The 27,485-nt window shown below is 29.7% G+C and overlaps 7 protein-coding genes across 7 annotated transcripts; 3 read left to right on the forward strand and 4 right to left on the reverse strand.

The window, feature by feature from the left end:
* Nucleotides 1–3,792: 3,792 nt before the first annotated feature.
* On the reverse strand, nucleotides 3,793–6,258 carry LOC106785734 (cell death abnormality protein 1-like). The gene is made up of 6 exons (XM_014746437.1): nucleotides 6,162–6,258; nucleotides 5,717–6,058; nucleotides 4,547–5,540; nucleotides 4,303–4,486; nucleotides 4,105–4,213; nucleotides 3,793–4,017 (listed from the first exon to the last, which is right to left on the reverse strand). The coding sequence occupies exons 1-6, from the start codon at nucleotides 6,256–6,258 to the stop codon at nucleotides 3,941–3,943; spliced, it is 1,803 nt and encodes a 600-aa protein (XP_014601923.1). The 3' UTR covers nucleotides 3,793–3,940.
* A 534-nt stretch (nucleotides 6,259–6,792) lies between these two features.
* LOC106785747 (transmembrane protein 115) lies at nucleotides 6,793–8,731 on the forward strand. The gene is made up of 4 exons (XM_014746464.1): nucleotides 6,793–7,481; nucleotides 7,577–7,832; nucleotides 7,916–8,092; nucleotides 8,231–8,731. The coding sequence occupies exons 1-4, from the start codon at nucleotides 7,031–7,033 to the stop codon at nucleotides 8,433–8,435; spliced, it is 1,089 nt and encodes a 362-aa protein (XP_014601950.1). The 5' UTR covers nucleotides 6,793–7,030; the 3' UTR covers nucleotides 8,436–8,731.
* Nucleotides 8,732–11,345: 2,614 nt separating this feature from the next.
* Nucleotides 11,346–13,353, reverse strand: LOC106786943 (E3 ubiquitin-protein ligase Hakai-like). The gene is made up of 5 exons (XM_014748856.1): nucleotides 13,220–13,353; nucleotides 12,874–12,977; nucleotides 12,476–12,787; nucleotides 12,164–12,352; nucleotides 11,346–12,097 (listed from the first exon to the last, which is right to left on the reverse strand). Exons 2-5 carry the CDS (start codon nucleotides 12,973–12,975, stop codon nucleotides 11,420–11,422), a joined length of 1,281 nt encoding a protein of 426 aa, XP_014604342.1. The 5' UTR covers nucleotides 12,976–12,977; nucleotides 13,220–13,353; the 3' UTR covers nucleotides 11,346–11,419.
* A 272-nt stretch (nucleotides 13,354–13,625) lies between these two features.
* LOC106786935 (CTL-like protein 1) lies at nucleotides 13,626–17,213 on the forward strand. The gene is made up of 12 exons (XM_014748843.1): nucleotides 13,626–13,822; nucleotides 14,097–14,242; nucleotides 14,328–14,722; nucleotides 14,796–14,885; nucleotides 14,961–15,100; nucleotides 15,186–15,372; nucleotides 15,462–15,593; nucleotides 15,672–15,816; nucleotides 15,877–16,017; nucleotides 16,088–16,247; nucleotides 16,329–16,550; nucleotides 16,653–17,213. Exons 1-12 carry the CDS (start codon nucleotides 13,709–13,711, stop codon nucleotides 16,803–16,805), a joined length of 2,025 nt encoding a protein of 674 aa, XP_014604329.1. The 5' UTR covers nucleotides 13,626–13,708; the 3' UTR covers nucleotides 16,806–17,213.
* An 829-nt stretch (nucleotides 17,214–18,042) lies between these two features.
* LOC106785765 (ribosome biogenesis protein BRX1 homolog) lies at nucleotides 18,043–19,763 on the reverse strand. The gene is made up of 4 exons (XM_014746483.1): nucleotides 19,552–19,763; nucleotides 19,157–19,433; nucleotides 18,493–18,848; nucleotides 18,043–18,413 (listed from the first exon to the last, which is right to left on the reverse strand). The coding sequence occupies exons 1-4, from the start codon at nucleotides 19,645–19,647 to the stop codon at nucleotides 18,093–18,095; spliced, it is 1,050 nt and encodes a 349-aa protein (XP_014601969.1). The 5' UTR covers nucleotides 19,648–19,763; the 3' UTR covers nucleotides 18,043–18,092.
* Nucleotides 19,764–21,421: 1,658 nt separating this feature from the next.
* Nucleotides 21,422–24,591, reverse strand: LOC106787024 (uncharacterized protein YJR142W). The gene is made up of 5 exons (XM_014749014.1): nucleotides 24,451–24,591; nucleotides 23,769–23,866; nucleotides 23,486–23,690; nucleotides 22,940–23,419; nucleotides 21,422–22,853 (listed from the first exon to the last, which is right to left on the reverse strand). Exons 1-5 carry the CDS (start codon nucleotides 24,524–24,526, stop codon nucleotides 22,723–22,725), a joined length of 990 nt encoding a protein of 329 aa, XP_014604500.1. The 5' UTR covers nucleotides 24,527–24,591; the 3' UTR covers nucleotides 21,422–22,722.
* Nucleotides 24,592–25,158: 567 nt separating this feature from the next.
* On the forward strand, nucleotides 25,159–26,562 carry LOC106787028 (probable rRNA-processing protein EBP2 homolog). The gene is made up of 3 exons (XM_014749028.1): nucleotides 25,159–25,387; nucleotides 25,470–25,556; nucleotides 25,657–26,562. Exons 1-3 carry the CDS (start codon nucleotides 25,337–25,339, stop codon nucleotides 26,458–26,460), a joined length of 942 nt encoding a protein of 313 aa, XP_014604514.1. The 5' UTR covers nucleotides 25,159–25,336; the 3' UTR covers nucleotides 26,461–26,562.
* The last annotated feature ends 923 nt before the right edge of the window (nucleotides 26,563–27,485 follow it).

Here is a 27,485-nt window from a genome sequence, read left to right on the forward strand (position 1 = left end):
GTGTCTCGTTTGCTTTTTTCTTTTTTTCCTTTCCCATTTTTATTTTAATTTTCTATAGGTATCGTTTGTTCGATAATTTGAAACCTCTAAATGATGACCGTTCGATTTATCGCCGAAGTATTTCGTTATTTAAAGCACCAAACAAAAATTGAATATTCAACGTGCCTATTTTACCGACAATAATGAAACACATGGTCCGTTATGGTAAACAACGATTCAGTTGATTCGTTACTATCGAGATGTAATGAATATGGAAAATAAATATTTTATCAAGGTACATCGATTTACTCTATCGATCGTTCAACAACTGTAATTTCTTCGCATATATACATATATATACATATATATATATTTACATAGTTTAATGTATGTGTGTGTGTAACTCATCTTTGAGAAGGTAGTTGACTCGAGGAACTCAAAGGACAGGTCGATCCTATCCCAACACACAAGGAACACGTATGCACAAATAGAAAAGCGTTTAGCAACCGAAATAGAGGAAAAGAAGGGGTGAGCTCCCCTCTCGGACCTTGGAGATAACTGGGCGTAACCCCCAAAATCATCTTACAAGTGTGCTCATGTATCCTGCCGAGAGGGTCTACGAAAATAAAACGAGGCTTGATTTATTTATCGAATCATAAATTACCGAAGTTACAATACGATGCAACGTGCAAAACGCACAACTCTCTGTCTCTCTTTTTCTTTTTTCTGTATCTCTCTTTCTCTCTTTCTCTCTCTCTATCGACTTAGAGCAGGATTGTTAGCGAGGGACTGAGAGCGTAAACGTAACGCGTGTTTGCATTGCGTGCTCGACCGGAAACACGATTTATACGATGCAAATTAAACGTACTCACTGCTATTTTTGCGACGAAAATCTCGTTGGACGTATTGTTATTATTATTATTATTATTATTATTATTATTATTATTATTATTATTATTATTATTATTATTAACATATTCATTATTATATCCTACGATTATCACGACATATACTATAGGATAAATAGAAATATTTCATTCGTTTCTACATTTTTAACGATTAAATCGCATATACGTTTGTATCGATTATTATAAAACGTCAAGGTGAGATAATCTTAACAGTAACTCTTTAGGAGGGAGTTCAATTTATGCGATTTAAACATAATGGATCTCTCGTTTATGCTCTTTATTAGAGTCCTTTAAATACTTACTGATTCGCCAAGCCTCATTTGAGGGTTGATCTCATTGCATAGATTTCAAACAGGCGGACGGACCCCTTTCATTGAATGGACCACTGAAATTCCATTTTGAATGCAGACGGGAAATTTTCTACGCTACCGTCTGCGTGTTCGTAGATTGGTCACGCAAGATAAGAGCCACGATCCGATTGCGAACTGTAAAATTAATTAATCATTTTTCTCATAAGATATTAAAAGTATGTATATAATATTTGAATTAAAAAAAAAAAAAAAATAGAAAATCAAACGTATTCATATTTATAGATTATCTTCGATAATCAGTATACACGCGAGTGAGGTAAGATCGGCTTACCTGCAGATCCACAAAAATGGCTAATTCATAAGGCGCTATTAATATCGTTCCTTTTAACACATCGTCGATAAACGTCCCAACGGCGAGAACATGTTGTGACACCGTTAAGGGGCGTTTTGGGGTCTGCCGTTTTGTGTATGCTCCCCTTTTAGACTTTTCGTCCTTACACCAGCAACGTATCAGCCTTTGACAAACGACCGACATTAATTTTAACCTAGTGAAATTTAAGTCGTCGTCGAATCGGCACGAATTCCGTTCCCTCGAATTTTGGCTTTCCTTTTGTTCAATGCACTTTCGACACGTCCAAATATTGGCGATTTATTTCAAATTTTATTCCGACCAATGCCTATGCTTATATTGCAAATAAACGTTTATCCGTATAAGCGTAAATGAATATAATCGCGTGGTGATAAAAACAAAAACGTTGACGCACATTTCGACGATATGGATTATTAAAACACAGTCTTTACGATAGAACCGTGAACCGGTAAGATTTTGACGAAGAGATAACGGATAACGCGAAAGTCATCCGCTAGATAACCGTCAGAGATCGATGGATAAGGATGAAAAATGGCGTGCGCACGTACCAAGTGGAAATTCGCTTGCAAAAGGGTAGAACGACATTTGGAATTAAAAAATGGTGCCTTGGGCCGATGTCGCTCACAGTGATGCCACCGTGACAGCCAATGTAACGCACGAATTAACGAAATAATTGATTTTCATACCGTTTCGAAACGAACGACCAAATACAAAAGACCAGGCGAAAACGTTTGCCAAACCGAAAGGATATTTCCTCGATTTTCTATTCGCAAATATTTCAACGTTTGCCCACGCGACCGGCCAGTCGCTTGAAAACTTTTCGAAATAATTTTTCGTATATGCGCATTAAGCCCTCAGGGAATATCCCACGAATACAACCAACTACGACAAATTGTAAATTGCCTTACAAAGTTCTATTTGCCTGCTTTTTTTTCGGGGGAGGAGGGGGTTTTTAAATTTTAATTTCCTTTTTTTCTCTTTTTCAGATAGAGAAAGAGAAAGAAAAAAAAAAGGTGATCCGCGAAAATTGCTTTTTCAATCGAACGCAACATGGGCGTGTGTACACCTACCTAGTAATTTGTTCAATAGGATTGTGTATATCAATTTGGTAGTTCGAAAAACGGAACCCTAAATTCCGGGCTATTGTACGCAGGTAAGCTCGTTTTTACATCTCGTAACGTTAATGGGAAAAGCAAAAGAGATTATTCGTAGCTGGTCTGGTAATGTAAGCCGTCGAGCACGTTGCTATACGGTACTATGGTAGGGCTTACGTAGAGAAAGCAGAAGAGAAAGGAAAGCAAGAGAGAAAGGGAAAGAGAAAGAGAGATCTGGGAGAGAGAACAGATTTATATTTGAAATTAGATTAAGCTTCTGCGCTTGAAAGCTATATAAACGCCCCCCAACCTCCGCTCGCGTCGCTTACGTTCCTCGCTCCACAATCTAACGGGAGGAGAGGGACTCAATAAACCAACCACTCACTCTTTCTTCCTATGTCTCTCTCTCTCTTTCTATTTCGCAAGCCCGGCTTTTCTCTTCTACCGCCCTCTCTCTCTCTCTCTCTCTCCTTTTCCTTCTTTATCTTCCTACCTTTTCTCTTTCCTCATTTTCATCTCACTTTCTCTCACATCCACGAACTTCGCTTTTCCTCCTTTTCCCATCTCACAACCGATCGTTCTTTCTCCCTTCGTCTCACTTTCAAATCGTATCGCCAGCCTTTCCCACGTAATTTTCTCTTCCTTCTCTCTCTCTCTCTCTCCTACTCTTATTCCTACTTCTACTCCTACTCTTACTCCTACTTCTCCTTCTTTATTTCTTCCTTCATTCTTCTTTCATTCCTTTCATAGCAATTACCGGCTCTTTCTAGCCGATCTTTCTTTCTCGTTTTATCGTCATTTTCGTTATCTCGTTCTCAGATCCATTCGTGTCATCTCTCTTTCCAACCTTCGACCTCTTATCACCCCTTTCTTAGAATGCTTTCGCACCTTTCTTTTACATCTAATACACTTTCTCGCACATAACCTTTTATCAAAGAAATCATCGAAGAGAAAAGAAAAACATAAGGATGATATAATACCTAATAAATTAAAATATTAAACTAACATTTTTTTTTGTTGACAGAACACTATTGGATGTTAACCAGTATGAGAATCAAAATGTAATTTTATAAATGTAAAACTTCGTATACAAAAAAGGGTAAAAAAATCGTATAAGCTACCATGTAAGATGCAAAAAGGATCGTACGATACGATAAAACAATATCTGCCACAACATTCGTTACGAAAATAGTAGTATCCATACAAATATTTGTGCATATTTGTAAATCGAAGTAGAATAACATTGAGTTTTTGCATATCCTCTCCGATATTATTGCTTCACATTGGGGTCTGCAGCGCACCAGCTCCCATACCGTAACCGTATCCTTGCGGTCCGAAATTTCTGATGTAGCATTCTAACACACAGACAGGAAAAAAAAAGAAAAATATATATTACATATTAGAAATCACAACGTAATAGAGATTTAATCGTTTATACTAACGTTTACAATAAATTTCGCCACAATTCTCTTGATACGTTAAAGGTTCGAGAGGTTTACGACAGCAAAAGCAACTGAAGCAAATGTTGTGATAGGGTACACCGGATGCGATCTTACAAAGGTTCAATAAACATATATTTATTAAGAAATTCAAGATCACTTTTGTCGATCATTTTAAGATCAAGTTCAAATATACATCACCTGCATTTCAGCTTGGTACACTTTCCGTCCGCAACGTTGACAATTCAGACCACCACCTAGACATTCACATCCTGAAGGTAGTTTAGCCTTGCAACAAGAATCAGCTCTATCGATATCGCAGCACGTAACGTTGTCGCAACAACAACCACCGCTGAGAATGGTACGGCATGGTGAACTTCTTGACCTACACAGATATTTGAAAATCATTTTTAGAGATAAGAGGTCGGTACATAAGTTTTCTTACCGGCAGTAGCTCGAGCCACCACCACCACTGCAACATCCTCCTCCGCTGGGTGGTCGGCAACATGGTGAAGTCGGATTACAAGGACGCGGTGATGTGCAAGTTGTTTCAATGCAAGGAGGAAACGATCGACAAGGTGAAGTCGAACATGGTCGGGCTGGCATACAAGTTTGACCAGGCTTACCACATCCTCCAGAACAACCACTGCCACAACATCCCCCACCACCACAACTTGGTAACTCTCCTTTACAAGGTGAACAACAACTTCTTCTAGGTTTCCTACAAACTGGTCTACATCCCGGCGGTGGACAACCTCTTCTATCGATACATGGTGGAGAACAACTAGCACTCTTGCAAGATGCACTTTTATGATTGTCCAAACAAGGATCGTATTCCCGCGAAGGACATGACTGAAATTCTAAACATCGTTTACGGTAACCGCAACCTTTATTTTCTACATTTTGACAAGAAAAACATCCGCATTCCTCACTAATCGCTTTACTAGCGCAACAACCTTCTACTTTTTTTGATTTACGACAATTATTTCCTCCGTGACCTCCTCTCATACGATCGTCTTCATCCTCTTCATTTTTATCTTCAATGTTGTTCAAAGAATCATGAAGATTTCTATGAATACAATTTGGCATATCCTTGTCAATATTGTTATCGTTATGTTTGCGAACGAGCGTATTATCATTACAGGATATTTGCGTGCAGTTAACAGTATCGGAATAATTTAAATCTTCGTCGTTTAAATCCTGATCGAGTTTTCTTACATCCTCGAAGGAACGTATAGTTAGAATATCTACATTAGAACTGTCGTCGAAATTACGATCTTCCAAGAATACTCTGCAATCATTCTGCATATCACGATGACAATCAACAATATTTTTCTCTTCGCAAAAAGACACACGACGAACCGATAATCTTGGACAAGGACGTGGCGTAGATGAATTGTTGATTGGATTTTTATGATTTCCTTCCGTACTGGAAATACCTGCACTTACGATCTTCACTTTTGCATTATTTTTTCTTTTTTTTTTGTTTTAAAGTAAATTATTTTCAATAAAATCTTGATACGCTATCAAGTAGATCAGGGCTTCTTAAACTTTTTTAACGAGAAATTTGTATACGAACCTAAGAAGCCCTGAAATAGGCTAATGTAAAATTATTACAATAATTTATACCTCGATTGGGACTTTTCCTCTTCTTCGCCACCCCCTCGAAGTCTACTCTTCTTCAAATGGTAATCTTTATTGTTTATCGACGATGTTTCACCGATTGAAGAATCTTCAGTGGCACAGCAGCAACAACAATAACAACAAGTGGAATCGTTTAGGGAGATCGATGTATTTGGGATTGTTGCACATGGAAATATTTTGATTTCTTTCGATGAAATGTTTTCTTTAGAGGAACGTAAAATAGTTGGAAAAAGTCGGGAATAACAATTTCGACAAAATAATTCGCCACGATGAGTCGATACTGTACAACTGTCCAACAATTTTCGACAGTTAACTGTAAAAATAATTAAAAATTAAATTAGATAATAAAAAACAATAAAAAAAAATTGTTTAAAAATATATTTATTCATTAATCATATATTAATCGATATACGTACAACAAGAGAAACAGAACGTATGCCAAACTTTTCCGAGAGCCAACCTTTCTTCCGCGAAATAAACTTCGCGATGACAACGTGCGCAAACTCCGGGCATTTATTTTCCTTGTTAATCGCGTGATTGCATTTATACCGTTATCACATTTCAAATTTTCAATAATTTTTTATATAAAAAAGGCAAAGAAAAGGAGAAAAAAAAGTACTTGATAATATACGTCGAGATTCTTAAAACATATTTTCACTTATTTTTTGAAAAATAACCAATCGCGTAAAGTTAGGTGAAAGAGGATCTCGATTATCGAATTATCGATTTATTTATATAAATCTAATACATTATCAAAATTTTCCTCCATTTTGTATTATTTTATTTTACCCACCTAAAGGTATTCCTTTTTCATTCTTTTCTAATATGATAAATTGGCGAATAATAAAATACGTTTGTCGATTGTATATAATAATAAATCATCCGAAAAGAACAATATTAATATCATTAAGTAAGATGAAAGGAATCTATCACGGAAAATACTACGTGGCGCATAGAAGTATGTATGATAAAATAGTATATAACTGATTATGCGATTCGTTAAAGTATTGATATCATTCTAAGAAAACAGGTATAGTCTAGAAATAACTGAAATGAAAAATTAATGAAAAAGTCGCATTAAAATACAAGTTAAATGAACTTTAAAGAATTGTACCTCCTAGTAGAATAACCTATATACTTAAATACTTTCTAAACGTTCAACGAATCAGATTGCGCGCTTTCTGCGCGTGAACGAAGTTGCGTATGTGCGCATTCGCGGCAAACGTCAAGTCATAGCGCGAGTGGCTCTGTGATTCAAAGAGGTTAAGGGTTTACTTGGAAAGAAATGGCAGCGATAAAAGGCCTCTCAAGGAACATCCCTTATTTAAAACAACAATTCGCGGCCCTTTTAGGAAATACCAGTACCAGCGTAAAGTTTATATGCATCGTAGTATTGTTCTCTTATTGTCTTTCTTTCTCGCAAGAAGCGGTGCGCGCTCTCAGCGTAACACCAGGTTATTTAATACCACCAGCTTTTTGGATCTGGACAGCCTTTACTTTTTGTTTCCTTGAAATACACTTTTGGGAAGTATGTGCGGATGTAGTGACTGTTGGCCTTTGTGGCAAATTAATAGAACCACTATGGGGTGCCATGGAGATGATGACCTTTTTTGCAGTTGTTAACTTTGGAGTAGCTGTGCTCTCAGCATTATTTTATTTATTTCTTTATATGTGCACCAATGATACTGATCTGTTATTTGATATACATATTCATGGTCTGGCAGGATATATTGCAGGTATTGCGCAATTAGTATTGGTGGATATAAAGATATGAAAAAGTTAAAATGTAAAAGAACAATTGTACATCAATTATTTATGTGTATTTTTTCAGGTGTCGCTGTTGCAGTTAAACAGATTATGCCAGATCATATTTTAATAAAAACACCGATTGGAAAAATTACTAATAGGAACGTACCATTAATGGTTTGGATAGTTGGGCTTTTACTTTGGTTAATAGGATTATTAGAAGGTACCCATCCAACTATGTTTTTAAGTGGGTTACTAGTTTCTTGGACTTATCTTAGATTTTATCAGAGACATAATAATGGAACTAGAGGTGATATGGCTGATAATTTTACATTTGCGAGGTGATTATTTTAAAACTTCATTTGTCATTAAATTTCCTTTTGTTATTGTGCATTTGAATATTATGATAATAATGTATTTACAGTTTTTTCCCAAATGTATTACAACCTCCAATAGCAGTAGTAAGCAATACTATACATGGATTTTTCGTACGCATTGGACTCTGTCGAAAAGTAGTTAGAAGATTTGACATGTCAAATGCACCTCCAGGCTTAGTAATTAATCTTCCTGGAATTGATCCACATGATAGCGAAAGACGCAGGTTTGTATACTGCTTAATATAAAAATTTAAACAGATAAAATACTAGAAAATATGCTAACAAGAATTTACTTTTCTATTCCAAATAATTGTATTTTTATTGCCGAGTAACAAATTAAAATTATAGTTATCATTTTTCAGACAAATAGCACTTAAAGCACTGAACGAAAGATTAAGCAAAGATCATGCAAAACCATGGCAACAAGATCGAACTAAAAAACATTCTCCTATACCACCTGCAATCTCTATACCAATTCCAGAATCTTCTACAACTAAACCACTTGCATCTCCTCTTATTCCACAAGTTAACGTCAATATACACAATCATCCTTCTACTAATACGTGATTACTTGATGCAGACTGATTTCAATAGGTTTATGTGTAAATACATTAAGAAGCTTCTAAAGAAAATGTTCCTAAAATGGATTTTATAATATGGCAATATACAATTAGTAACGAAATTCTATATATGTATTTTTCGTTAAAAATATATTTATATATTTATGTATACATAATGCAACTGTTTCTACATTTGGTCATACTATATGAAACAGAGTCATTTAAAAAAATGAAAAGTTCTACATACATAATACATACACACATACGCACACAACATACATTATATAATATGACATCATAAACATTTTATATTTACATTATAAAATATTATTAAATACAACATTTGTAATATAATTTTATAGAGAAGAAGCCTATAAATATTTTCAAATATTTTTAAAGAATCATTAATTCATTTCATGTGTTATTTTAGAAGAGCAGGATTTACTTCTACTTATTGTAAAAATAACCAAAACAAAATGTAACTTATAAAACATATTAATATTACTTTGAGTTTAATAATACGAAGATAAATAACTACATAACTATAATTACAAAAAGATATGTAAAATAAATTAGTATTTTAATTATTTTCATTATTATTATGCTTAAATTATATTTTAGATAATACATTAAACATATTTTACTCTTTTTTTTTTACACTCAAGCAATATATATATATATATATATATAGTAAATTATATATTTGATAGAAATCAATAAAATTTGAGGTATACATAATGTTGTTAGATATAATGCCATATTATATTAAAAGATAACGATCTTTAGAAGATTCTTAAAAAAAAATAGGAAGTATTAAAATTTATCTTTGTGCAATTTGTGATGCTGTTTTTCAACAGAAGCCATGTTCTTTGTTGCTAAAGATTATGGAATCTATTTCCCTAATCAACGACTGTTGATAAATGATACAATAATTTAAATGTTTTTATACGAGGAAGTAACCTCGTAGCTTTATAATGCTGTTCCGTCTAAAGTTTAATAGAAAACCACAGGAAGGTTGATAACCGATGAAAATGAATAATGGCTTCCAGTACAACAGTTGGACATTTCCATTAGAAACACATTCAGACATATATAAAGAAAGATATAAATTATAATGTTTTTTTAATGGTCAACTTTTTACTACTACTATTGTAAAAATATTTTCAAAGAAGTAGACTGGTAATGCAGAGATCATATACACATTGAAATCAGTAGCATAGTCGAAATAAATAATATCTTATATAATTTACAGCTCATTCATACACACACACATGATATACAGAGTGTCTCAACGTTATAATTATTTTTTACATATTAACATGTATTAAAAAATGAATAATGTGACGTAGTCGTTATTAAAACGAATCCAATAATCTTGAGTAAAAATAATCAAAAATTAGTTAATGCAAAAAAATGATTATTATCTTAAAATGTCATTTAACGGCCTTCGAAGAATATTTTTTTTTCATCATCATCAGATACACGCTCTTAGGACTATATAAATTTCTTTTACTTATTTTGTTTTACTTTCAATATTAATAAAAATAATCTAAATATTAAACTTAATTGAGACGCTTTGTATAACATACTTGTGATTCAATTAATATGCATAAGTATATTATGATAGTTTCTTTATGTGTTGTCTTTTCATGTTGTATTCTTTCCTCCAACAATTATTTTTGATGACAAAACGTTTGACTAATTTCATATCTTGATAATATCCTTGAAAAATGAATATTTGAGATATCACGTTAATATGTTGTTAATGCACACACATTTATTACACACATTCCAAGTCTTTGTATGTTAGAAAAAAATGAGATGAGACTTCTACATTGCTTAGCATCATCAAATGGAGCTAATAATACTGCAATAGTTATTGCAGGTAAAATAACTATTCCAAAAGTACATAAAACAAATTGTAAAAACAGGACATTCGTGCTGTAATTAAAAAAAAAAAAAAAAGCAAAACTATCTTGATGGACTGATGTACATAAACTGAATGAGTTGTAAATAAAATAAATAGGATATGTAATAATGAGAAGGGAACAAGATATTGAAAAGAAGCAGTAGTTATACATACGATCGTGTGATAGAATATGGTTCAAAACTATTTTTATGTATGATGTGAAAACATTCTGTCAATGTATGAGTGTTTGTTATAATTTTAGCCTTTCACCTTACTTTCACAACACATTTTCTTAAGTACTTCTATTTTACAAGATCCTTTTAGTAAATTAATATTTATTATTGAAATGAGAGAGAGATGTATAGCTGCTGCTGAAATATGAAAGGCTAAAATTATATATATGAATGGACAGTTGTTAAAGTCGTTGGGTATATTTTAAGAAAGTAATGTAATAATCATTATTACACATTATATATACATGTTATATATAGTTAGTTTTGTACATAAGTTATAACAGTTAAAGTCCTATCAATATTAAAGTCTAAGAACAAAATAATCAGTTTTTTGAATGCTACTTATATATGTGCATGTATTTATAGATTTATGTCCAGAAAAATTTTCTCTTTTTAAGTAACGAAAAATTTTCTTTTTCTTTATAAAATTATTGTTATATCACATTGTACGTTGTAAGATTTGCATCATCGATACTTAAATAGTAAACAAAAACTGATTCTTATGGTGTAATAAAATATTTCATCATCAAAAATATAGTAGTAGGTATTAAAACAAATTATTTTTATAATTACAACATTTTTTATTACTATAATAATATTACTATAATTTTAGCGACTTTATAGAATGGTTATGTTTTATATATACATATATGTATATACATAATATATATATATATATATATGTACTTTTAAAAAGTATAAAATATTTTAGTATTACTTTTTCCTAAAAGCCAGTAAAATTCGCACTGGCAATAAGTTTATGCAATTCACTGTGTATTATCCATGTTAGTTTTATCACAACACCTTGATGCAGTTTTCACAATGATCACTAAATAGTATAATTAGTTTCTATCTGTAAAATTGTTGTTGATGTTGTGACCATTGAGGCTGTGGGGGAGGTGGCTGTTGTGGTGGTGGTGGGCCATATTGTGGATCTTGTATATATCCAGTTGGAGATGGCCTTATCGAAGTTGGGGTAGAAGATACATATTGTTGCTGAGATGGAGGTTGTGGCACATAAGATACTTGTGTCGGGTGTTGAGCTTGTGGATAATATTGTTGTGTTTGTGAAACAGGTGGTGGAACATTGTACGTTCCATAATTCACTTGTGGGGGTGGAGGAGGATAATAATGATGGCCTTGCTGAGAATGTATTTCATGTGTTGCCATTGTAGTGTCTTGGATGGGTACGGTTATGAGATTAGTTCGCATGGGTCCATTACTAGGAGGTGGTGCAGAATTTTGTGGATAATTTTGCATAGATATGATTGTTTGTGGTCTATGTTGTTGTCTATGTTCCACAGATTGTTGATTAACCATTGAATTCACTCTTGGATCATTTCCCATAATGGGTTGCACCATATGAGATTGCACTGGCTTTATTCGTGAATTCTGCATTGAAACAGAAGACACTTTAGACAACTGTGATTCAATATCTGATTTAGAATGCACGTATTGGGAAGGTTCAACTGGCATTCCTTGAACTGGTTGTGGAGGAGCAGATATATGCCGATGATTAATATGTGCCTAACAGAAATGATCAGAATTACTCTCCTTGACCATCAAATGTATTTACATAAAATTACAAAGTACCTGCAAATCTCGTTGACTGAGATATGTTCTTCTACAACCAGCATTTCCATACCTTGTTCCCCCATGGGTACACATAAATACAGTACCCAAACCTGTTTGTTCTACTCTGGAAACTTTTTCCATGCAACGTGGACAAACTTTATCTTCTCGTTTGGCACAAGATAAACAAAAGACATGTTTACAAGGTATCTACAATAATATAATAATTGCATATTTTCTACTTTCTAATATATATGCATGTACATATATATAATAGTGTAATAGTATATATATATGTTGTTTGTGAATGACTATATCATTATCATATCTCACCATACGTCCATAAATAAGAATAGGCTTTAAACATTTGTCGCAACAATGTATCATAGGATTAAGAACTTTTTCACCGATGAGATTAACACGATGGTCCCATCTTAACCGTAACATAGGTTCAGGGGGTCCTCTATTAATAGTTGTAAAAGTGGGTGCCTCCAGTTGTGATATATCTGCTTCCAAATCAAACTGTTGCTCCAAAGGAGCTTGCTGCAATGGTGGGGGTTCATGTTCCTCCGGTTCTCCAGTAGTAACTTCAGCTGGGGTTTCTTCTGTTTGTGGGGGTTGGTCTTCTTCATCGCTTTCAATAACCTAAAAATATACATACATTTTTTGGTTTACAAGAAAAAATAATATACAAATCATTTCTTAAGATTTAACATTTGTTATCTATTTACTTTAACTTGTTTTTTTGATCTTCCTCGAGTCCTGCCACGAGCACGACCACGGGCTCTACCACGAGCTCTGCCTCTCATTCTTTTACCGCCATCTTCCTCCATCACTGAAATTAATATTAAGTGTTAAAAAAACTAGTAAAACAGCGAATACATATAATATTCCTAGAACTAGATAATTATCGTCTTATTTATTATCGGCTCTATAATAATATTTTACGACAAAGGTTATGTGACGAAGTTTAAAGTACACTATTGTATATAGATTAAAATGAATAAATAAGACAATAGTACTAATATTTTGTAATTACATAGATTAAATAAATAAATGTATAAATAGAGTACTTACATTTAAAACGTCTTATTTTGAAGAAAATATTTTTATTACAATATGTGTTACTTATTTCCGTTACATCCCGTCATCTCATATAATACATTACTTCGTTCTTCAACGAGTTGATCCATGTGACGTACTCTTATCGTTTCCATAGAAACGATATTATACTTGTGTGTGTGATTACAGGTATGTACATATTCCACTTAGTACCTTATGCATTATTAATATTGTTTCATATTGCACTTGACAATTTAATTTAATCATTTTAAAATATTGTTTATCTTTAAGTGTATTATTATTAATTATTTTATTACTTAGAAATAAAAATATAAATATAATTGTTACTTCATGGACAATCAATGTCATATTTATTTTATTTTCCCGCTCATGAATAATTTCATAGTGTGTGTGTAACGTCTATATAAACTTCACATTAAGCGCTTCAATTGTTACACACAGTGATTTAGAATTTAGAATTTTATTATAATTACAGAATAAGAAATGTCTTGTTGTGGTGAAAACGATGAAGAGGAACAAATACCACAGCCAACTCGAGTCAGAGGATGCACAGATATTTTCTGGATGTGCCTTTTTATAGCATTTTGGTTTCTTATGGTATAGTAAAAATGTTTGTTTTTTCATACTATAAATTTCAATTTTATAATATAAATGTTATAAGGCTGACAATTTGTCAGTTTTGGAATCAAATTATTTTGTATAACTGAAAGAAAATTTAGTTTATATTAACATTAATAACAAGAAGTCGTATAAATGTATTTATTTTTGCAATTTTATCAATTTTATCCTCTATTAGTTTAGATAAATGCTTCATATAATATGGTACTATGTTTGTAATGATTAATGATTTGTTAATTATCATAATTTATAGATTTTAATAGCAGCTTTCGCATTGGTATATGGTAATCCGTTACACCTCATTAATGGATACGATAGCTTTGGGAATACATGTGGTATGAAAAATAATCAAAAATTTGGAAGCATGGAGCTTTTTGGACAAGATACTAGTGAAAAACCGTTAGTTCATATTTAGATTAGATTTTATTTTTCATTCTTTTTATTAATATTATTAGTTAATTAATTTTCATTCTAATCTTTCCAGGTATTTGTTTTTCCTTGATGTGAAAAATGTATCACAGTCTTTAAAAATTTGTGTGAAAAAATGTCCAGATAGAACTATGAACAATATGGACGATGTATGTCGATTTTATAAAGAAACAGGTTCTCAGTTATGCCATGATAAACCAGGAAGTAATTTTAGTGCTTGTAGTACCGGAGGTAATACACACAATAAGACGAGACCTTGTCTTGGATTACCTGTTTACGATAGTGTCCCGATACTTAATCGTTGCATCCCAAAGGCTGTTCAAGATGTAGGAGAAACAATAATTTCTAATTTATATGGGCTCATTAACTCATGGGATGTAATTGAACAAATATTAGGTGATTTGTATAAAACTTGGAGAGAAATCTTAGCGTTATGCTTTTTGGCTTTTGGTAAGTAATTTTATCTTGATTCACAATTACACTATTTAATATGTTTTAAAATTAATACCGAAATATTTTCTAGTACTGTCTCTTTTTATGATTGCTATATTTCATTTACTGGCAAGTATTGTAACTTGGATAGTAATGATTCTTGTTAGTATTGCATCAGTAGGTAAGAAATATATAATTGATGTTTTATTATAAATTAATAATCATAGTTTTAAATTTATATATTAAAATATTACAGCTGGAACAGGATTATTATGGTGGACATATATAGGAATAAAAAGGACGTTAGATAAAACTGATCCGAATCAACTTTTAGAAGAATCAGTTAGAAATGAAAGAGCTTTTTTAGTATTTTCTGTTATCGCAACAATAATAACTGTAAGTATGATTCATTTATTTTTTTAATCATATATAACTAATTAATACGAAGATATTAATTTAATAATATTCTTATTTTTTGTAGATAATATTATTGTTACTCGTTTGTGTTTTACGTAAACGTATTAGCTTTATGACAGCATTATTTAGAGAAAGTGCAAAATGTTTAGGAGAACTACCTGGTTTATTTTTTCAACCATTATTAACCTTCACTGCTTTGATTTTATTCTTTGCTTTTTGGGTTGTAGTCATTCTATGTCTTGCTACAGCTAGTAAGTATATTTACAATATTTTGTGACACTAAGTGTTTCTTAACATTTAACTTACAACTTGTTTTAAATTAAACAAAAATGAATTTCAGATTATCCAGGTACAAAATCAGTTCAAATGTATAGAAATCATATATTTGATCCTCTAAATTTAAGTTCTATTGGAGAAAAAAGTATCTTATCACAAGAAGAAAGACTAAGCTTGTCTATACATAAATTTAAAAGTAATGTATTTTCAATTTTTTATATAATTATAAGTGATAAAAATCAAATTCTTTTGTTATTCTATAAATGTGTTTCAGCGTTTACACTTGTTGAATATGTTGATGCAACCTGGGTAAAATACATGTGGTGGGTTTATGTCATAGGTTTAATTTGGACATCAGAATTTATAATTGCTTGTCAAGATATGGTAATAGCTGGTGCGGTTGCACATTGGTATTTCAGGTAATGTTTATTGCACAATTAAGCAAAAGTATATAATTTATATATAATAATATATTCCAGAGATAAGGATGCAAGCATGTCACCGGTATGTTCAGCTATTGGAAACTTGATTAGTTATCATTTAGGGTCGGTTGCTTGTGGATCATTCTTAATAACTCTTTTCAAATTACCGCGTCTTATTTTGACATATTTGCACAAGAAGTAAGTAAAAAAGTAACTAAATACATTGTGAAATTGTTCATATTAATTAAGTTTTAATTTCACTACGTAGGTTTGAGAAGAATAGAGAAACCTCTCCTTGTGCACAATGCGGTTTAAAGTGTTGTATTTGTTGTTTTTATTGCTTAGAAAAGTTTATCAGATATATGAACCATAATGCATATACGGTTATTGCCATAGAAGGAACTAATTTTTGCAATGCTGCCAGAATTGTAAGTCCTAAGTGGTTATTATCATTATTTAAAATTTAAACTGTACGTTGATTATCTTTGAAAAATCTGTATTTGTTACAGGCTTTCAAAACAATTGTTGATAATGCTTTACAAATAGCTGTAATTAACGGTATAGGAGATTTTATATTATTCTTGGGAAAATGTTTTGTCACAGCCGCTACAGGAAGTGTTGGGTTACTCTTCATGAGACAGGATCCACGATTGCATTTTTATGCAGCACCAATTTTTGTCACTTGTGTTTTTGCATTTTTCATTGCTCATTGCATTATTTCTTTGTACGAGGTAGATATAAATGCACATATTCTTATATTTAAGTATTATAAAGTAATGTATTATTTTTCATCAGCTGTAATTTTAATCGATATTGTTTCTTTCTATTTGCAGACTGTTATGGATACTCTGTTTTTGTGTATATGCGAAGATAGAAATTTAGGTGGAGAAAATGGAAAATGGCGTCAATCTCCATTAGCACAAATTGGATCAGATGTTAATACTAATGGTCAACAATCTCATGAATTATCACCAATGAATGCCTAAACTCACATTTGAATATTAGTATTAATTTATATTGCTAACTCTTCCACACATAGCTTATTTAAATGTCATTTAGGTATAATTTTTCTATTATCATTTTATGTTATAATGTATTATTATTAATTTCAGTATTTTATGAAAATTGCGTATCATTTATCGCGATAACTATATTTACTTTTATTACAAAGCATTGTGTAATCTATATTATGCAATATAGATTAGTAGTAGAAGTTTAAATATGTATATACATGTACCTAATATACATGTTAGGTATATTGTTTTTAAATAATATAAACGTAAAAATGAAATTTTTAATGATATATATATATATGAATCAGAATTAATCAAGAGAAATATTGTTGATGTGCATTATGAGATTTTTTAATACGAGATATTTTATCTATGCAACGATATATTTATAAACGATATTAGACTAATTACAAATTTTATAAGGTAGATAAATACAAATTTAAATTTGCTGAGTTTTACTAATACAAACGGAGGCTTTAGATTTGTAAAATTAATGCGAACTTCATAACGATTGCGTATTTATATTTACTGAAAAGTTAATCTATATTTTTTAAAGAAATATATTATATATTTATAGTGTTATATATATAATATGGCTATTAAAATATGATTTACATAAGTGCCATTAAATGTGTGCAAAAAGAGTTATAATTGTTGTCAATAACATTTCGATCGAATTAAATAATATCTATTTAATATGAGCGTATGTACAAACTTATGTCTTTTGTATAATATGAATTATGTAATTCATATTAACGTAACAGTATCTTCTTTATATTATATTAATTAGTTTGAACTATTATTTCTTTATAATTATTAAATGTCTATAACGCACATTTAATTGCAATGTTAGTAACATGAATATGAATAAGCTACATATAAGTATATGACCTGTTATACATTATATAAATTTTCTATTATACAAACATTTATGTCTACGATAGCTTGTGTCATTTTCATGTCTTTTTTAAGTATTATTTTAAACAAAGCCATTTGTGCATTTAATAATTTAATGATTAATACTGACAATGAGAAGTGTACTTATTATGTTACTTGCTATAAATTTATTAATATACAAAAATCATATTATGATACATATATATATAAATATGCATAAGATATATATATATACATGAATCATATTATGATAATATAAGGTACAAATGTAGAACAAGTTTAAACAAATTTTAAGAACAATATATATGTAAATTTTATTATTGTGTAACAAGAATTTATTCACACATAATACAAAATACTTAATCAGTGTTTTTTTTTTATATTCTTTTTTATTTTCTTCTTTATCATTTTTTTCTTTTTTAATTGCTTATTCGGAAGTATTTTATTTTCTTTTTTTATTCTATTCCTTCTTGGAATTTCCTTTTTCTCTTCTCCTTTCTTTTCTTTATTTTCTTTATCCTTGTTTTCTAATTGTAAAGCCTTTTCAAGAGGATCGCCCTTAAATATTTCATCCAGAGGATTTAAATCATAACTTTTTTTTGGTTTATTAGCTTGTTCTATTATCTTTTGTTCCAATCTGTCCACATATTTATTACCAGCTCGTTTACTAATTAATTGTCGAAACTAAAATTATAAATATGAATAGATTATATGATTTCGATGTAATTCTATTTAAAATTATTACTATTATTATTATTATTACCTTAGCAGGTGAAACATAAAGAGGATTATCCCATAGCGTATCCCCACCAAAACTACTAGAAAATATTTTAACTGGATTTAAAACAAATCTAGGTCCAATTTCAGCTAATCCTCCATCTTCTGTGAGAATTTGAAAGTTTCTAAACCATATTCGGTTATCCAACACCGTAAAAGTATAAACATGATCGAAGAATGGTTGACTTTTTGGATGATGATTTGGAACGCCAAATATTTGAGTGAACAACTCTTTTAAGAGATTGTAATGCGGTTTAGTATTAAAATTTTCATCAAATGAAAGTAAAGGACGAGATCCTTTTAAACAATTTCCAGTCATTTTTAATTCGCCCATGGTATAAACTATAATGAAAATAGAATATTATTATGATATTAATATTAACATAATATATAATATTTTGGTACGGCTACATCATTCACGAGATTTCTCTATGTAGATACTTGTATTGCAAATAAGATTCTACTATACGGATCAGTTACAATGTGAATACACACATTTTATCATTAAATAGATAAAAAAGGGATATTATAATGTAAAGCATTTTAAGATATTCAGATTTGAAAAATTGTAAAATGAAGCAAAATATCAATGATATACAATAAACAATATAGATTAGATAAATTTAACAGTGAAGTAATATATTACGTACTATTTTCCACTAAAAATTTAACACATGGTCCTCCAGATATATTAGAAAACCAAACATAAAGGTCCCTTTTCTTTCGGCCTTCAAAAAGTATACATTTATTGCAATTTTTCATTAGACATATTTCATTGATCACTTGCAAATCTTTTGAACGTTCCATTTTACTCTCAGGTCTATGATGTGGCATAAGATTCTTTATATCTTCCATGAGGTGACGGTGTATATGACCAATACCTCTGGTAGAAAATACTAATACACGTTGTCTGTTTATCCATTTAACCTAACAAACATTTTTTAATGATTTATTTATTATCTATTTATAACTTATCCTTAAATAATTCTTCATTTCAATAGTTGCAGTATATATGTAATTCCCAAAAGTAATGTTATGCACTAACCTTTTTCGGCGGAGGTTCATCCGACATTCTTTTTACTGGTGATAAATTCGTTTCTGTTGTTTCTTCATTTTGTAACTGTTTCCTCTTATTCGTCATGATTTAAAAACAATTTATAATAATACTATCAAAGAAAAGTTGAAATGTAATCGAAAACAACACCATTAAACAAACGTGGCTTCTGCTACACGTTAGCAATATGTACTTCCGACAGCACGAGGTGGTTTCATGCGCATGCGCATTAGTTCAAATAAAATCAACTGTAAACATTTTTCAAATTGAATCAATTGCATAGTTTACATCAAATATAATATATATAATCATAAGATAGAGTGTGTTTTGAATTTTCATCACTTTATTCATGCGAAATGGTTTGCTTTATGTTCATACAAGGAAAGTACAAATCAAGCATTAAATCCAATGATGAACATTCATAAATTGTATCCATCCAGTCTTACGAGAAACGCACCGCGCTTAAAATTACAAACCTTTATTTTATTATCACACGTGTATTAATAATACGTGTATATATTAGTAATACGTCGATTAATTTTTAATATTTCTTATTTCGTTATCGTTAATTATCACTTTATATAGCTGGGTATAAAATATATGATAAGAAAGGATATTCACATTAAACGGTAACATCCTTACAGACTAATAACAAATTATGGAATAATATCGTGAACTTTGCTTATTTTAAATACATTACATTTCTTTTTTCTTTTTCGCCAATCAATTTATAAACAATTCATGATCCAATAGTTACTTGTAATCTATATATTTATGTATATGTATATATCACATAATCAACATAACATCTCGCATAAAATATACATGGCGAATGTATATATGTAAGTATGAATTATGTCGAAACTATTGTGATCATGTTTAATATTACCTAATTCACACTTTTAAGAATACATAAACGTATCATCTCATGAATATATATATGCATAAACAATTATACAAATTATATCAATCAAATAGAATATTTTTGTAGTTTTTTATATTGTATCAGATTATTAATGCTTATTAATATACTTAATTAAGTATAAAATATTTTGTTAAGGAAATATGATTGAGTAGTATTCAAATTGAGCAACATATAAATAATACTTTCACATTAACATTTTTTTAATGTTATCTTTATATTTATTATTTATTTCTAACAATATTTATAAATTAAGAATTAGTTGTATAAGTACTTAGAAAAAAAAACAAATCTTATTATAAAAGCTAAGTGTAATAATATATATATATATATATATATAAATAATAGTAAATATTTTAAAAAGAAAATGGAATAATTATTGATTCACTGTTTAATCATCTCAAATATCACATTATACTTAAGGATTATAAGCAATCGTTTTGTTACTATAGACATTATATTCTCTATTTCTATCTAAGGCAAACCAATCAAAACTTTAAGTATATATAAAGCACCTAATCCCTATTGTTATAGATATATTTTAAAACGTATTTATAAGTTAAAATATTTACTTGGCCGCACATGGACCAATGAAAAAAGCAATGAAACAAATTTGTTTTTCTTCATCCAATATTTCATGTCGGAAAGATTTGCGATAGTAAGAAACTATTATGAATCGACTATTATGCATTAAGAGTATATTTTATTTATTACATATTTTCGTTGATCTTGGTAATTCATGCACTGCAAAATATGTCCAACCTTATTCATACCTATCACAAAAACAATGACATATGAAGATATAAATGATGACTTAATATAAGGACTATATTTTTTGTTGCATCTAGTACATAGTTTAAATGATAATAGTATAATAAAAGAAATGTGACTAGCCGTTCATTTAAAAAGTTTCAAAAACTTAGTAAATAAAAAAAAATGTTATTACATGTATAAATGCTTTATTACAACAATTAATCTTAATCACAATGTTTCGAGACTGTATTAAATTTGTAAATGCTATTAAAAATTATATTAGAGCAGATCTTTGAAAAAAAACTGTGCGCAATGAAGGTATAAAAATTTATAATCTAATATATTCCAGATCATAATTCTTTGCTTGACAATGATATACTTTCTTGTAAACAAATCATTTTTAGCTTTAATTAATATAAGAAAATAATATACTATAGAATTGTGCATCTCATTTGTACAGTCAATTATTCTTCGCTAATATAAATTCGATCAGAATTTCAGCAGTACTTGGTGTTCAATTAAAAATCTATCTAGACTATCTATATGGTAAATAATACAAATATTTTTGTTCCCTTTCTGAAAAAAGTGAGATGAAAATGCTAAATCTATCATTCTTTATTAATAGTAAAGTCCAGGTATAGAACACATATTTGCACATGAACTGCCTTTGAAGTTCTGACATATAAAAATGCTATATCATACATTCACTTTCATAATACTGTGAATGGATTTCATCTTAATTCTATATGAAGTATTAGGATGTTCTGCAATAGCATTATACATGGACTTATTTTTTGGAAACGGAAAATGTCAGTTTAAATTTGAAAAAGGATTGAAATGTTAATTACTTAATACTTAAATTTGTTAATAGTAAATTTGTTCATTGGAATGCTGCATTGATAACACTTTGGTTTCAATAAAAGGATATCAATTTTATGATTGTATTAAAATTAATCAAATTTATATTAAAATATAATGTTATAAATATGATAAAAAGTTAATAAAATACGTTAATTTGTGGGCGATCTTAATTATTGAACAAATTAATATTTTACATATTTTAATTTTAATGGTTTCTATGAAAATAAAAACATTTAAAATAGCAAAATTCTACATATATGAAATTCTAATTAGAACAAAGGAAACCATTGTTTGTTAACATATTTTATAAAAATTGTATTGCTAGTCATCAAATTTAATTTTCTAACATTTTCATTAATTTAAAAACATCTTTCAAGTCAATATTCAACCTAAAAGAATACACATTAACATTTAACTTTTGAAAAACAGAATTGAATTTTTTTCGTGAAGACAAAGGTACAAATTTAAAATATGAAATAAATACAATTGGTAAATAGATATTTCTGATTGTTTAAAAGAATAACATAATTATGCATTCAAACTAAAAGCCAATCCAAATTAAACCGAAAACTTAAGTTGCCTCAGCAACTAGTCAAATCATGCAGAAAGTAATTATCTAATTAAACCTAAACTCTTTTTTTTTCTAGAGTCTCAGTTGCTTCTCCATTGGCAGTAATTTTACATTTTTTTAAAGGGTGATTGTACATGGTTTGCAGTGGAACATGAAGGAGTTCCATAATTTGTATGAAGTTAGGCTCTGTAACAGTAATATTAGCATATTTGAAAAATATACCATTAGTATTATTTTTCTTTCCCTTTTAAATCCTATTATTAAAATCTTACCATTCTCTGCAGTAATGTATCCATGTCTAATCAAAAAGTCAAGTACAACTGGTACTGATGTAGTTTTAAAATTTGTAGAAGCTATCCTTTCTAAACATTCATTTACTGGAAGCAATTCGAAAGTTTCTACTTCTCCATCACTATTACTTGGAATAAAATCTGGCGGCAATTCAAGATCAAAAACAAATTCTGTATTGGGAAACAATCCTCTTTCACTTTCAAAGAATAATGAAACACATCCAACACTTTTTAATTTCTCAATAAGATTATTAGGGATACTGGCTTCTTCTCCAGCTTCTTTTATAGCAGTTTCATTAATACCAAAACCAACACTTAATCCACCACTGACCATATTGTCCCAATATCCGGGCCATGTTTGCTTATTAGGACTACGCTTTTGTAACCATATTGACAAACCTTTTATAGGATCCATAACATATCCATTTATATCAACGCCGTATTTACGAATTCCAAATAAACCTGTATATATTCAAAATTAGATCAAACTAGAAAATCTTAAATTACATTATAAATAAATATGCTTACATGTTGCAGATCGATCCATTTTAAATAAAGGTTGCGTATTAAATTGAGCACGGACTTCATAATATTCTTCCCTCCAACCATGTAATGTTATAAACTTTTCATCCGCCTTCCATTTTCGTAGTACTTCTTCCACACGAGCACTTCTTTCCGCATAGTCTCGGAATGCAGGATTTAGTTGTACATATTCAGGATCAACTTGAAATACCTTTAAATTATAAAAATATTTTATTTAGAGAACAAATAATTTCTTTCTATATATAATACCGAAAGACAAAATACTCACTTGTGGATGATTTAATAACTCTTTCATCACATCTGGTCGTACAAGTCCAACTTGCTGTCCATCGACGACAAAGGCTCTACATTCACCTGCATGGAACCCTAAACATATTTGACTTAATTTAGTAATTATTTTATATATTCCTATAAATATATCACGAAAAATTGTTTCTTGAATAAATATATATTAAACAATGAAGAGCAATAGCATATATAGTGTCAATAAATGATGTTTCAAGACATTGTTAAAGGAAAAAAAAGAAAGTAAACAGTATATCATGCAATAATGATATATATATATATAAAACCCTAAATAAAGTCATAACATTATAGACAGTAAGGTCTTTATATAACATATTTAAAGTATTATTTCTAACATCTTTAATGTAACCTTCTACTAGTAAATATTTATAATAAAAAATTAAAAAATATAAAGTATAATATTAATACAAACTTCATCGTAAAGTAATTATAATGTTACTTAAATGAAAAGAAAAATAATATAAATGAATCTTAAGATTGTGCAGTGTTTCTTTATTTCAACGAAAGTACGAAGATAAATACGCAACACTTGAAATCAATATCTTGGCGAACAGTATGAAAAACAGCGCGTCCTATATTACTATACGTCTTAGAAGGTGATATTCGTATATAAAATAATAAAATTATAGTTTAATTTGACTTACCCGATAGATAAAAGCAATTGACTTTGTTTGCAAGTTTCAATAAACGTGACATTGGATCTGTATGATTATCCGTCATGGTGTTTCGACCTCGTCAGCCAGCTGTGATAAAAAATCCTGGCATCGAGCAAAAGATACGTCAGATACGTGTTAGATTGGCTTTCTGCGCATCCTATATACTCATTTCTAAATTAAACATTCTTTCTGATTGGTTAAATGGTTTCTATGGGTCCGTTCTAAACCAATACGACGAAAGATACGTTCAGATTCGACTTGACGAACAACTAGTTACTTTAAACAGTTTTTATTTTTTTCTGATCTCCAAAGTTAGTTTATTTGACAAACAAAACTAATTCCAACCAGTAAAATATGAGATTAATGACCTTTTAATTGTATTCCTGATATCATTATATAGGTTATCGAGTTTTTCTTAAAATTGATATGGTAACTTATATAATTTAAATCTTTTTTTAAATATTATTAAAGTATGTATAATATATGATATATCATGATTATTTAGCATTAATACAAAATTCAATACAAAATATCAAAGTAATAATTTACAAGTATAAATTTACAAACATATTATAGCATTAGGTAGAATTGAAATAGTATATTTTTTAAATAACTCATTTAATGTATTATTGCCCTCTTCTCAATATTTTTTTTCTTTTACAACTCTTTCAAAAGCTAATAAATATTTGATAAAAAGAGAAGACTAATGTTCTGATCCATAGAATTTCTAAGTATTCCCACTAGAGAGCACCGCCGTTTAGGTAGATGCAACGAGCATTAATGCAGTAAAGCACGTGGCATTAGTTTGTGTATTGTATGCTTAATTTTTATTATTTAGTTAAATAAAACAATTTAGACGCGATTTTCAATTGCAATGACGGCTGCATCTGAATCTGATTCGGAAGTTAATTCTTCGGATGAAGAAGTAAGAATTTTATATTTATTTCTTCTATTAATAAAATCATTTTTCATATACATAACCTTACTTTTTGTTTTTACATGAGCAGTTACAAGAAGCTTTTGCATCGGGTTTATTAAAACCTGGCCTCAATGCTATTATTGAGACAAATAAGAAGGTACACAAGAATAATATTGTAAGTAAAACATTATAGTATTTTTAAAACATTGTTTCATAGTCGTAATAAATAATTAATACAAACAAATTAATTTTTAATACTAATTTGAAATGTTTAGAATTTAATGAAGACAAAATTAGAAGAAATAAAGTTAAATTTACCATGGATAGAACGGTTGGATATGGTCAATGCTTTGGCACCGTTAGCACCAGAGTTAGCGCTTCAAATGCAAGAACAAGAAGTAAGACGCACTAAACAATTACAAGGAAACAAAAAATTACCTCAATTCGATCCGTCAGAAGATCCAGTTTTAAATGATTTTCGTAGAGAAACAATGTTCCATCGGCAAGCACAAGGTGCTGTTATTGATGGCATTGCAAGGTTAAAAAAACTCGGTGTCCCAGTTACAAGACCGGATGATTATTTTGCGGAAATGGCTAAAACTGACAAGCAAATGCAAAAGGTTAAAGAAAATTTGATGAAAAAGCAATTAATTGCACAGAGATCAGAAAAAGTAAGGCAGTTGAGACAACAAAGGAAGATTAGCAAACAGATGCAAGTTGAATCAACTTTGAAGAAACATGCAGAAAAGAGAAAAATGTTAGAAGAAGTGAAAAAGTATCGTAAAGGTATAAGACATGATTTAGACTTTTTAGATGATAAGAAAAAGTCACAAAATAAGTCAGGTAATAGAAAACTAGATCCAAAAGTTCAAGCTAAGATTAAGATGAAGAATGCAAAGTATGGTTACGGTGGTAAAAAGCGTGATAGTAAGAGAAATACCAAATCTAGTTCAGCTGATGTTTCTGAATACCGAAAACCTCAAAAACCAGGTCAGGGACGTAAGGGTAAAGGCGGAAATACAAAACAGCAAAGGCCTGGCAAAAATCGTAGAATACAGATGAAAGCTAGGAAAAAATGAAACTGTTTAAATATTAAGTATCCCTATTTTTAAAAAGATTGACGTATGATACATAAAATAACAATAAAAATTTGTTATTTTCAAATAAATATGTATATACATGATAACTAAATTCTTGGTATAAGATAAATAACCAAATAATCCTGAGCTCTTCACTTTTATGTAGGTCGTTTTCAATCATTCAATCGAATAAATATTTTTCGTTTATCAATTATTACTGTTGCTATAATTAAATGACTAGTAAATATCGATTTTAAACAACTGATTGTAGCAGTCTTTTTGTTTTAAATCATTCTCTTTAGTCCTAGTGACTTTTTTATTATTTCTATAGGTATACATTGAATAAATTATAACCGATTACATAACTTGAACTCTTATAACCAATGGCTATTTTTAAGCGATTAGTAGATATTAATTTCAAATAATTAATAACAGCCTTTTTATTTTTTTAAATGAATTAACATTATTGTTCCTATTTTTTTTTATTCCTTTAAGTATAAATTTTAATATCATAAAACTTTTAGTCAATCACATAACGCGAATAATGCTCTTTTTCTTATAATCGATAGCGGCTTTATAAAACTATAATTAAGGCGTGAAAAGAGTACTTCATGAAAATTCAGTTTAGCGACGATATCGCGGAATTATAAGTTCGAGCTCTTCGTCGAAATCATAATTTTTTGTATTTTATAGTACTTTACAGTTTCAAAATGTTTCGTTTAGATATCTTTGTGAAACAATTTTAACGTGCATATATGGATAAACATGAATTAATACAAATAAATCGTAAATTATATTTTTATTGGTTTAAAAGTGCTCAACTGCGTTTCGATCGTTGATCAATAGTCTATATTATGTCAAATAACGATTAAATATTGGACATTTCGTTGGTTTTTATAGTTATCGGTTATTTATTATATAATATCCAAGAAGATTTGCTAAATAATTCAGCAATCTGATCTTTCTAAAAGAATACGGCAATCTACAACATTCTACTACAGGTTTGGATTCATATTGAAGGTAAT

This window comes from Polistes canadensis, unplaced genomic scaffold, assembly GCF_001313835.1.
Source record: "Polistes canadensis isolate GaletaPanama2010 unplaced genomic scaffold, ASM131383v1 scaffold_3, whole genome shotgun sequence".
NCBI lineage: Eukaryota > Metazoa > Arthropoda > Insecta > Hymenoptera > Vespidae > Polistes > Polistes canadensis.

What these genes read in the sequence shown, in the direction of transcription:
- LOC106786935 (XM_014748843.1), top strand. Translation starts at nt 13,709, where the DNA reads ATGTCTTGTTGTGGTGAAAACGATGAAGAGGAACAAATACCACAGCCA. An exon ending in GTTATGCTTTTTGGCTTTTG is followed by an intron (nt 14,723 to 14,795) that starts GTAAGTAATTTT and finishes AATATTTTCTAG; the next exon opens with TACTGTCTCTTTTTATGATT. An exon ending in GCATTATTTCTTTGTACGAG is followed by an intron (nt 16,551 to 16,652) that starts GTAGATATAAAT and finishes TTCTATTTGCAG; the next exon opens with ACTGTTATGGATACTCTGTT.
- LOC106787028 (XM_014749028.1), top strand. Translation starts at nt 25,337, where the DNA reads ATGACGGCTGCATCTGAATCTGATTCGGAAGTTAATTCTTCGGATGAA. An exon ending in TTAATTCTTCGGATGAAGAA is followed by an intron (nt 25,388 to 25,469) that starts GTAAGAATTTTA and finishes TTACATGAGCAG; the next exon opens with TTACAAGAAGCTTTTGCATC. An exon ending in AGGTACACAAGAATAATATT is followed by an intron (nt 25,557 to 25,656) that starts GTAAGTAAAACA and finishes TGAAATGTTTAG; the next exon opens with AATTTAATGAAGACAAAATT.
- LOC106787024 (XM_014749014.1), bottom strand. Translation starts at nt 24,526, where the DNA reads ATGACGGATAATCATACAGATCCAATGTCACGTTTATTGAAACTTGCA. An exon ending in CAATTGCTTTTATCTATCGG is followed by an intron (nt 23,867 to 24,450) that starts GTAAGTCAAATT and finishes AAATATGTTTAG; the next exon opens with GGTTCCATGCAGGTGAATGT. An exon ending in AATGGATCGATCTGCAACAT is followed by an intron (nt 23,420 to 23,485) that starts GTAAGCATATTT and finishes GAATATATACAG; the next exon opens with GTTTATTTGGAATTCGTAAA.
- LOC106785747 (XM_014746464.1), top strand. Translation starts at nt 7,031, where the DNA reads ATGGCAGCGATAAAAGGCCTCTCAAGGAACATCCCTTATTTAAAACAA. An exon ending in GATAATTTTACATTTGCGAG is followed by an intron (nt 7,833 to 7,915) that starts GTGATTATTTTA and finishes ATGTATTTACAG; the next exon opens with TTTTTTCCCAAATGTATTAC. An exon ending in CATGATAGCGAAAGACGCAG is followed by an intron (nt 8,093 to 8,230) that starts GTTTGTATACTG and finishes ATCATTTTTCAG; the next exon opens with ACAAATAGCACTTAAAGCAC.
- LOC106785765 (XM_014746483.1), bottom strand. Translation starts at nt 19,647, where the DNA reads ATGACGAATAAGAGGAAACAGTTACAAAATGAAGAAACAACAGAAACG. An exon ending in ATGAACCTCCGCCGAAAAAG is followed by an intron (nt 19,434 to 19,551) that starts GTTAGTGCATAA and finishes AATGTTTGTTAG; the next exon opens with GTTAAATGGATAAACAGACA. An exon ending in TTTATGTTTCACCTGCTAAG is followed by an intron (nt 18,414 to 18,492) that starts GTAATAATAATA and finishes TTATAATTTTAG; the next exon opens with TTTCGACAATTAATTAGTAA.
- LOC106786943 (XM_014748856.1), bottom strand. Translation starts at nt 12,975, where the DNA reads ATGGAGGAAGATGGCGGTAAAAGAATGAGAGGCAGAGCTCGTGGTAGA. An exon ending in GATCAAAAAAACAAGTTAAA is followed by an intron (nt 12,788 to 12,873) that starts GTAAATAGATAA and finishes GTATATTTTTAG; the next exon opens with GTTATTGAAAGCGATGAAGA. An exon ending in TTCTTATTTATGGACGTATG is followed by an intron (nt 12,353 to 12,475) that starts GTGAGATATGAT and finishes ATATTATTGTAG; the next exon opens with ATACCTTGTAAACATGTCTT.
- LOC106785734 (XM_014746437.1), bottom strand. Translation starts at nt 6,258, where the DNA reads ATGCCCGGAGTTTGCGCACGTTGTCATCGCGAAGTTTATTTCGCGGAA. An exon ending in TACGTTCTGTTTCTCTTGTT is followed by an intron (nt 6,059 to 6,161) that starts GTACGTATATCG and finishes TTATTTTTACAG; the next exon opens with TTAACTGTCGAAAATTGTTG. An exon ending in TGTACCAAGCTGAAATGCAG is followed by an intron (nt 4,214 to 4,302) that starts GTGATGTATATT and finishes AACCTTTGTAAG; the next exon opens with ATCGCATCCGGTGTACCCTA.